The 10482-nt window shown below is 49.6% G+C and overlaps 1 protein-coding gene across 1 annotated transcript in view; it reads left to right on the forward strand.

Moving 5' to 3' along the window:
• Positions 1-1763: 1763 nt before the first annotated feature.
• Positions 1764-10482, forward strand: part of DNAJB12 (DnaJ (Hsp40) homolog, subfamily B, member 12) — a gene marked incomplete at its 5' end in the record, with an annotated part of 13064 nt that continues 4345 nt past the window's right edge. Inside the window, 5 exons of the mRNA XM_009879183.1 lie at positions 1764-2065; positions 3404-3549; positions 6233-6418; positions 7913-7992; positions 9025-9134. Coding sequence (XP_009877485.1) covers positions 1764-2065; positions 3404-3549; positions 6233-6418; positions 7913-7992; positions 9025-9134 — 824 coding nt within the window. The remainder of the gene's footprint in view (positions 2066-3403; positions 3550-6232; positions 6419-7912; positions 7993-9024; positions 9135-10482) is intronic.

Consider the following 10482-nt stretch of genomic DNA (forward strand, 5'->3'; position numbering starts at 1 on the left):
AGCCCCCCCGGGGCTGTTGGCGCGGGTCCAGAGGAGGCCGCAAAGATGATCAGGAGGTGGAAGCTTCTCCCCTCCGAGGCCAGGCTGAGGGCATCGCTCAGCCTCGGGAAGAGAAGGCTCCTGGGAGACCTTCTAGCGGCCTGCCAGTGCCTGAAGGGGCTGCGAGAAAGCTGGGCAGGAGCTGCTTGTGAGGGCCTGTAGGGATAGGATGAGGGGCAATGGTTTTGAACTAGAGCAGGGTAGATTTAGATTAGGCATTAGGAAGAAATTTGTCACCATGGGGGTGGCAAGACCCGGCCCAGGTTGCCCAGAGAGGCTGTGGGGGGGTTGCCCAGAGAAGCTGAGAATGTCCCCTCCCTGGAAGTGTTCAAGGCCAGGCTGGATGCGGCTCTGAGCAGCCTGGGCTGGTGGGAGGTATTGCTGCGCATGGTGGGGTCTGGAACGAGATGATCTTCAAAGTCCTTTCCAACCCAACCTATTCCGTGATTTTGTGAACTGCTCTCCTGTGCGCTTTGGGTCCGTACCTGGGAAGTATTGCCAAAGATCCCACAGTTACACAGTGGTCACGGAGTCATCACGTTTCTGTGCCCCTGGGAAATGTTTTTTTCTCATGAGCAACGTCGAGTTGACAATAATCGGCAAGGTGGACCCTGAACAGTCGGTGCTTCAAATGCTGACGTCCTGGCTGGATCCTACAGGTGTCACCACAGGACCAACAAAAGGGTCTTGCAGGTGGATTTCAGCAAAAATCTTCTCCATAAACACAGCTGGGCCTGCTGGGATAGCCAGGGTCTTACTGCCTTTAAGCAGGAGTTTTGGAAAAATGAACAAAAGTTGAACAAATGTTATCTGATAAGTGAGGAAGAGCGATCCGTATAGCATGGGCTCAATGGGGAGCTGAGTTGGCAGAGCTGAAAACTAATTCAGCAGTCTCTGCTTGAGTAGTTTATGAATTAGTGCTGTGCTGGGACTGCAGGGAGGACCAGCATGGCTTTGGGAAGCAGAAGCAATAGGACAGGGACTGCAGAGCGGAACAGGGCCAAGCTGTGGCTGTAGCTGGACTTTAGTGATGGGGTGTGGGAGCTGCGCTACCAGAAATCTCTTGGTGTGCTGTAACAGTAAGAGCGGGGTGGGTGGAGGGAGTGCCTTGTGAGACGAGGTTTAAAAGTGCCGGGCGGTTTGGTCCTGGTTTGAGAGGAGCAGAATAATAATATAATTTTGTGAAGACTCCAGTGGTGTAAATACGGGTGCGGGAAGGATTTCTTTTTCTGAAAGCCAAAATCAGTGGGGCCCTCAAATCTGAAAGGTGATCCAGTGAGTTACTGCTCATTAGCCACTTTGATCCTTCGTCCTGTAACCGTTGCCTGTATTGGCTGTTGGATTACTGAGCGGTTTCTTCTTGCCCCTGCAAGCTCTGTGGGGCAGATAGGGTACCTTGACTCATCTCGTGTCCTGCAAGCGTTGTTTGCGCTTGCACAAAGAACGTGATACCCCCGTAGTGCAAGGTCTGTAATGTGCAATCTGCTGGAGGAGATGAAACGTCCTTCTTGGTTCTAGGCTCTGGATAAAGGATTGCAAGCTCGTCAAGTTACTGATGCCTTTGTAAATAACGTTGTCTGGTTTTAATCGTATAACGTGTGCCTGACCTCTTTGTAATGGGCATGCAATATATATAAACTTTGGAAACTACAGGCTTGAAGAGGCCAGTCTGATGTTTGGTTTAAAAAAATTTCACATAATTTCACATAATTTCTCCAATACAGGGTCTTTCTAATGAAGGGTGGGCGGTGGTGGTGGATGTGAAGAGGGGTCTCTTTGGGAGGGTGTTAGAAGAGCAGATGGAGCTTGGCGGGCTCTCGTTTCTTCCTTTTCATCTTTTTCTCCTTTCAGCTCTGCTGGAATCGCTCAACAAGAGCGAGCAGTCAGCCAATGGCCAGTCCCAGCCTGGGGAGTCCGCAAACCCGCAGTTCAAGAAGACGAGTGGAGACTTCCCGTCGGCCAACGGAGACGTCGGTGGGGAGGCACCCAAGGGCTACACTCAGGACCAGGTGGACGCAGTGAAGAGGTGTGTGCACAGCTCTCCGCGGCCTCCACCCCGCCCTCCGCTTGAGTTTCTCACACGATACCGGTCCTCTTTTCACAATGCTTTAGAGATTTCAGCTTTGAACCATATGGAACGGTGTTAAAATCGTACCTAGGAGGATTTGTAGCTGCGGTGCCCCTGGCAGGCAACTGAGTCGGGCCTGCGAGGGATGAGATTTTCCCCCAAAGGCATGCACGAGGGCTGGAATTGTAGGCACGTAGGCCTCTTTCCTGGCTGAGGTCCAAAAAGGCGTTTTGGGTGCATTCATGTCATGGAGTTCGCGTTAATGTTTGCTTTCGTGTTATTCAGTAATGCTGTGAGAAATCCCACATGCCCCTGAGATCCCCTAGGCAGCCTTCCTGCTCTAAGCTTTGGTCTAGTAGCAAGTGACAGGGCATTTCCTTCTTCATCTCTCCTGATGGTGTTCTGCTTGTGGTCTGTCTTAGGGCCCAGTAAAGTAGAAACCCACTGCAGGAGGCTTTGCTCTGCTAGCACCATGTGCTTCTCAAGCCCCAGGACACATTTATCCGGCCACCTGTTTTCCAAACCTCATTTCAAGTTGGTCTTTATTCCTTTCTGCCATTTACAAATACTGGAAGCCGAAGGACTGAACTGCGGGCACAGTCACGTGGTAAACTTTGTTTAAGGTTGTGGGCATGGACTGAATTGTGCAAATACTGCTCTGGCTAATGGACGTGGGAGGAAGCTCGTTACGTCATCCGTTTCTCCAGAAACCCGGCCTGCTGTATTCGGTCTCATCGATGTCACGTGAGAAGGAGAAAGCGCTGCTGGGCTGTGAGCATACCTGGGACGAGCCGGGCCGTGAGCGCAGGCCTGGGCAGCTCCCTCTTTCTCCCTCTAGAATTCAGCCGGCGTTATATTTAGGTCTGTGAATTAATACGAGTCGAAGGAGAGGAGTGAGGGGAGAAAGCCAATAGCCCGGCCATCCTTTAGGTCCTGGCTTGCTGTTCGTAGTGCCTTCCAAACAGCCTCTGAAACGTGAGCGTGATGAATCTGAAGTTTATTTGCTAATCGCATTCCTTTACGGGTGATGCCATTGCCTCAGGTGAGGCCCTTTAACCTCCACTGGCTTTACTCGTTCTGTGGGAGTGTTTGTGTGCAGGCACAGCAGAGATGAGTGTGTGACAAAAATTGGGTCACCCTCAGAGGAAGGAGTAAGGACTGAGTAAAGCAGAGTTCACTCAACAACACCGATTGAATCCATGATGCAGGAGGTGTCGCAGGGTTCACTCACTCAGTGTGAAGTGGTGGCCACAGCTGAAGCTAACTGCCTGTGTTTTCTGCCCTCTCTGCCGACAGGGTAAAGCAATGCAAAGATTACTATGAAATTCTGGGAACAAACAGAGAAGCTTCTGATGAGGACCTGAAAAAGGCTTACCGGAAGCTTGCGCTGAAGTTTCACCCAGATAAGAACCATGCACCGGGGGCTACAGAGGCATTTAAAGGTAAAGAGCATTTCCAGCTTTGCGATTTGCCCTCAGCTGTTGGACAGTGGTGCCGAGCTGGGCTAGCAGGGACTCTTAAATGAAACAACCTCACGAGTCAGGCAGAGGGAAATAAAGCTCTTCTTTGTAAAGCTGACTCTCTCCTGAACTGTGTTGTGAACAAAGTATAAGCTGGAAATAATAAATGCAGGTTGGCCAAGGTAGGATTCACCTTGGCTAGTGGGACAAGGAGAAGCCTTCCTTCCCTTTCTCCTGGCGGCCCTTCCTGTCTGTCCCTCCTGGCACAACGCTCAGGAGGAGCTTCCCTCGGGATGTTAACCATACTCTTTTTTTCGGAGAGATGCAGGAGCGTTCACTTAGCAGGGAGAAGCTCCAAATCCCGCAGCCGTCCAGCTCAGGGCAGGCCGCTGACAAATCCAGTAGAGACCCAGGCAGTCGTGCAGCACCAGGGGCAGCCATTGAATTCCTGAATCCCTCAGTAGAAACATTGCTGGGCAGGCCCTAGCGGCAGGAAACTCATCTTCTAGACTCTTCCACTCATTGAGCGTTTCAGGCTGCCAGGAATGGGTTTCTGAGCGAGCGCTCGGCACCTAATGGTTGCAAAAGGCTGTGGGTGAAAACGATGGATGGAAACCCTGGGTGAAAATGTCAAGGATGCTAAGCCGGGCACGAGTGTGTTGATACAGTATTCGGGTAAGCTTCTTGCAGACACGAATTCAGCAGTAAAAGTCTTATGTAAGGTTTGTTGGAGTCTTTTAAGACTTAAATCCGAAACCGATAAGCGTTTTGCTGTTAGCAAATACTGAGCTGACCCCCAGCTACTCGGGAGAGCCCGTTTTGGGAGGGGGGCAGAAGAAAGGGCGAGCATCTGCACACGTCTGTCTGCGCTGCATGTGCAGTAAGCCTCTGTTGGAGAGTTTATCCTCCAGGCCTTGCTAAGTGGCGAAAGGCAGATTTCTTCACCTGTAATCTTAAATAACAATGTTTGCCAAAGGCTCTGACGAGAGTTACGTGCCAGAAGTTGTGTGTTAAGCAAGATGCCCTTTATCCTCCACCGCAGAGCTATCTGCTCTCGGGTTATCTCTCCTCCAAGCCTTGCCTCGTTGGCTCCTCCGTCCTTCAGCCCCTGAGCTGAGCTCTCCTACCTTGCAGGCCTCGCTGAAGTCCAGCTGTTTGGTTCCAGAGGGTGAAGGGGTAGACGTGCAGAGCCATGAGGATTTTAGTTAATTTTTTCTTACGTTGGCTGAAGCCTGGGCATTCGTCTTCCCAGTGACAGCTGATAAAACATTACGTCTTGTCCTGAGACCTCGTCTCGGTGTACGGTTGCAGTTGGCTGCGGTCCGTCTTGTGTTGGATTTGCATCACTGCCTTTGGCTGAGGTTGGAAAAAAAAGTCGAACTTGGCTACTCAGAGCTAAAATCCAGATTTGGAATGAGGTGGGTTTTGGGCTTTGTCAGCAGAAAGCCAGGCAACGGAACAAAACCCTGAATCTCTCTGTATTCACTGCTCAGCGGCACAGTTTGAAAGAACAAGATGATGTGCCGAGGGTCGGTCCTGCTTCCTTGCCTGGTTGTAGAAACATTTCCCCTGTGTTCACTAATTTTAAACCAGGGAGGAGAACGAGCGTATTGCAGTCGCGTCCTCCGCTCTCCAGATCCCTAGTCTTTGAAGAAACCATACGCCTCGATCTGGCTATGGGGAAAATGTTGAATCTTGCAGTTAATCTCTGCCAAAGGGGCTTGTGTTTTCCTTTTCTGTCGCTTCTGCCCCTGCATTTTACACGCCAGGCAATTAGTGCCGTGAACGTTTTTGCCTCCTTGCGACACAGATTGGAGAGAGGATAGGTCTCCACGGTCACGTAGGGAGGCTCGCGGGTTGGTTAGTACAGAGGGAAGGTGATAAGCTGGAACATGCAGAGAGAAAAGTACAGAAATAGGAGGGTGGCAGGTAGGTGTTCTGGGAGAAAGCCTCAAACATGCTGAGGTTGGAAGGAGAATGACCCAGGGAGTCGGCGGGGGTTTAGTCCCAGTACATTTCCACCGTCACAGGCACTGGTTAAAAGTCCTTGTAGTTAATGCACCTGACTTCTGGCACCTGGAAGTTTTGAAATTCATAGGGGACAGATGCAACTTCTAGCCAGAGTTTCCTTACGAGCTGTTGCAGGAGGTTTTAAAGTCTCTTTTGGTCATCTCGCTTGTATTTAGATTCTTTGCATTTCTGGGTTTTGGCTGTGGCATTGAATTCTCTCACTGCCACTTTTGAATAAAATTTGTCAACTGAAATCATATTTTGCTGTACAGCTGCTGCCCGCTGAAGGATTTGAGCCTTAGTTGTTCGAAAGGAATAGCAAGTTCGATTAAGCGAGACGTGTAGCTACTCTACTACCACTATTTCCTTCGCAATTCATCGTTTTGCTCATCTGAGAGAGTTTCTCTAGGGATATGTCAGTATATGGTGTATGAACTCAGCAGTTCCTACCAGTCGTAGCCTAACTTCTTCGTTGGGGTTAATCGAGGCCTTTTCCATCAAGTCTGAGTGTGGTTTCCTTCCATCCGTGTGTGCCAGAGAAGCGTCCCAGGTACCAGCGTTGCTGAAATGGCCTATTGGAAAGACATGGGTAGATGAGAACTTCGTTTGTGCAGTGAGAAAGAAGCTAATTTCTTCCTTTTTGTCAATATTTCAGCCATTGGGAACGCATATGCAGTGTTGAGCAACCCCGAGAAGAGGAAGCAGTACGACCAGTTTGGAGATGAGAAACTCAACCCTGCTCGGCATGGACACAGTCACTCAGACTTCCACCGCGGGTTCGAGGCAGACATCTCCCCCGAGGACCTCTTCAACATGTTTTTTGGTGGTGGTTTCCCTTCTAGTAAGCACGTCAATCCTTATTTTCTCGAGTGGGCCCCCATTGTTTTGACAAAGGGACAGTGCAGTAGTGATTTCTTGGGCTGCGCAAGGATTGCTGGGTTTGGTGAAAGAGAGTTCTCCTTCCCACCCAGAGTTTTCTGAATTGTTCAGGGAGGTTCTTGGAGACCTCAGCAGCATCCAGCAGGTGATACCGTCAGGGCCGGACTTCTCCCCACGCTGGCAACATCAGCTGTTGTTGAGTCGGGGCAAACTTTACAACTAAAACTGACGTGGTTTAAGACTAGTTGTAAAAATAATTGTGTTTTGACGCAGGCTTTTCCACCTGGCGGTTGTAGAGGTGAAATCTTCTCATCAGAACAAACTGTGGTACAGCCTGGGCCTTGTTCTTGATCTGTATCTGCTTTGCCGCGCAGCTGGAGCAGTTTCTCTGGGATCAGTGTCCACTTCCTTCTTGCCACTATGTCCCATGAGAAAGGGGGAAATCTCAGTTCTAGAGCGTAGTTTAAACCTCTCGGATTAAAAATCGGCATCCTGCCTGTTTGCAGCACTGGTTGTGATTTGGGTAGCAGGAAGGAACTGAGTGTTCCCTCACCTGGTCAGTTCCGATCAGGAAGACACAAATTTAACACTTAGGATGAGGGTATTTTCTAGAAGGCTGCCTTGTATTTGCTCTAGTCCTATTGGGCCAGGAGTCATTATTTGACCTCTGTGAACCGACTCTAACTTTTTTATTTCAATGGAGAAGATTTGCTCTGGTAGCTCTTTCCTGTCTGGGTAAGAATGGACACGCTAACGTCAAGTTCTTGCAAAGGCATCTTGAAGCCTTTTGCGGTATTCGTGTGCTGCCTGTCAGAGAGGTAAAGCTACTCCAGTAAAACTGTGTTGCTATTTTAGCTCAGTCTTTTTTTTTTTCTTCCCTTTCCTCGCTGTCCCAAGAGAATTCAGGACCACTTTCTCAGCACGTCTCCCTTTTCAGCTGTAGTTTTGACATTTAAAACGAGACGTGGAAGAGCTCTGTTAGTTGAGTGGAAAGACTACCAGAATGATTTCCTTCTATCACTGGTTTTAATCTAAAGTGAATTCATTTAGAAGCAAGGAGGCCTGTATGAGAAATTCTCTCTGCATAGCTGACCCTGCTTTGGGCAGGGGGTCGGAACTCCCGAGGTCACTTCCAACCTGGATTTTCCTACAAAATCTTACAGATGAGTCTCTGTGGCCACCACCTGTTCAGACACACCCCTCTCAGTACACCTTAGGAGTTATCCTGCCACCGCTAAACCATGTCTCTCAGGTGCCTTGTGGCCTCCTGACCGAATCACCGGACGCTCACTTTGCACAGGGATCTCGGGAATGTCGCTGAGATATCCCAGCCCCAGCCAGGCTGATGTTCTGTTGGGCTGACAGGGAACACAGCCGCCTTTGGTGGTTCCTTCCCGGCCAGCCAGCACTGTCATACGTACTCTGACTTCCGTGTAACTTTTTTCTTTTTCTATAGGTAACGTTCACGTATACAGCAACGGCAGGATGCGATATACCTACCATCAGAGGCAGGACAGACGAGAACATCAGGGTGATGTGAGTGGAGAACAGCCCGGGGGTGGGGGGAGGGCCTGGGAGACTCAAGAGTATTTTTGGATACACGAATCGCGAGCTGGTTGAGGTGGCTGCCTCCTGAAACCGTCACACTTGTATCCACCCCTCTGAACAGAGAGGTGGAGCGGTGGGAAGCGAGCCACCTTCAGAATTGCTTGCCTTGAATAAAAATGCACCAGTGAAGTGTTACCTGCCTTTTCCACAAAAAAAAAAAAAAAACCCACAACATTTCCTTTCTGATTTAATTCTGCAGTTCCAAAAGGTAAATCTGCTTGTCAGGTAATCCGGATACTTGTGGCTCCTCCCAACGTGAATTCGTTCTCCCTTTTATTGCAGTATTGAAGATGGGCAGTTTCTGATCTGTGATGCTTGATTAACCAAGGAAGACACTTTATAGCACAAGCTATTTTTAGGATTTTTATGATCTCCCATCACAGAAAAATCTTAAGTGTACTTCGAGCACTCCAAGCTCTCTGCTATAGCAAAGTGAGAGTGAGGGACTTAGTATTTAAGATACAAGGGGTTTATGTTGAAGATTACTATTTTCTGGGGATAACCAGTTATATTCTTTAAAAAACAAAAAACAAGAACTTCCTGAATGTTTTCTCTCAAGCTTAAAGGGGAAAATTTACTCTGCTGGACTGGCAGGGAACGCAAGAGGTGAGGTAGAGGGGGAATTGCTTTCATCTGACACCGAAGAGGGGAGGAGGCTTTCTGTAAAACCAGTTCTGCTCACTAACACAAGCAGAACAGAAACCACATCATGCTCCGGAAAAACAAAACATGGGCGTGAGGTCCCCTCTGCCCGTCATGGCCTCCAGAGAAGGGGCGGTGGCTTTGGTCACGCTGCCCTTTCTGTGGGCCGCTGGGTTCCCCCCGGTTATTTTGGGGCTCCTCCTAAGCCGGACGCCCACAAGAAGCAGGAGAAGGGAGGTCGTATGTAAGGCTGGGACGGAGGGAGGGCTTGTGTGCAAGTGTGTGGGTGGCACCCACCGTGTGTTTCTGTTCCCTCAGGGTGGCCTTGGGTTGTTTGTCCAGCTGATGCCGATCCTCATCCTGATCATTGTGTCTGCTCTCAGCCAGATGATGGTCTCCAGCCCACCCTACAGCTTGAGCCAGAGGCCGTTAGTACCCGTCACTCTGAAAATTAAGGGGGGTGGGTTCCAGAGGGTGGGTTGGAATCTAGACTCTTTGTCTTTCCTGTCTTTTTAAAATGATTATTCTTTTTTTGCTTTGTCTCATCACACCATTGCTCTTGCTGCCAGATGTCTCACACATCAGTGAAGGCCTCTTTTTTCTTGAGATTGAAGATGTGGGGAAGGTTGGGGGGCTCTTACCTGCCTAAGGGGAGGATGGTCATTGAAGAGGGACCTTCTGCAGGGCACATGTGTCCTGGAAAGGGACGGGCAAAATGACCGTGAGAGGCTGTAGCCCAGCACTGAGATTGCGTGTGTGGAATGAATTGAGATGTAGGGGTAGATGGAGGTGTGTCAAACAAAAGCCAGATCTGTTCTTCATCAAGGTCTTGAGTTATGTCTAGTATGAAGTAGCAGAGGAAGAGGAGAACTAAAAGACACTCCTGTAGAGCAAAAGACTCTCCCAAAGAAATGCCCTGGTTTTGATCACTATTCTTGCAGTGAAATAGCTACAGCCAGCCGTTTGCTCTGCGAAAGCAAAGCTGTTTCACTCTAGGTCCTGTGGAAATGCCCCGATCTGCTCACTTGGCTGACAAACTAAATGAGTCTATTCTTACTCACTTTGCAGCGCCAACAAAGAACGGGAAAACAGGTTTGATTTCTGGCGGCTTGCATCATTCTTGACAAAAGCTTTAATGTATTTGCGGTGGAAGTTCCTTGTGTATATTTAAAGAGGGCAGACTTGGTAACAGCCAGTGGGCCGTGGTTAGTTTTGCGGTTTCGTTTGCCATTGATGATGCTAAATTCTATAAAACCCGGCTTAGCTTTCAGATCCAAGGTAAAGGCTGTGACATGAGTGCTTGGAACCCAAAGACGGAGCGGTTTTGGAGAAGGTAGAGTTAAGGGTTATTCTGAGAAGCTAAAAAGTATTGAAATGTGACTTCTGCATTTGATATTAGGACTATAAAGCATTATTTATGTATATCAGTTGGTTTTGTACTGGCGAAGAGGCGATCTGTGGGGTGAGGTGTTTGGAGGAGGGCAGGGGAGGAAAGCCAGCCCTGAGCCCCGGGGGTTTCTCTGCTGCTCGCTTCCCCATTCCCTGCCCGTCTCTGCGTGCTGGGGCAGCAGCAAGCCAACCCATCTCCGAGTTTGGATTTCGACAGGAGTGGCAAAATGAGCTGATCAGGTCCTTCCTCAGCGACCAAGAGTGAAATCAGCTTGGGAGGAGAAGGCGAGCGGTGCCAGCAGGGGATGCTGCTCACTCAGTCGCTGGCGAAGGCAGCCAGGCCCGCCGCCCCCCCCCCCTTTTTTTTTTTCAAAGGGGAAGTGTGGC

Source organism: Apaloderma vittatum, unplaced genomic scaffold (assembly GCF_000703405.1).
Source record: "Apaloderma vittatum isolate BGI_N311 unplaced genomic scaffold, ASM70340v1 scaffold41811, whole genome shotgun sequence".
Lineage (NCBI taxonomy): Eukaryota > Metazoa > Chordata > Aves > Trogoniformes > Trogonidae > Apaloderma > Apaloderma vittatum.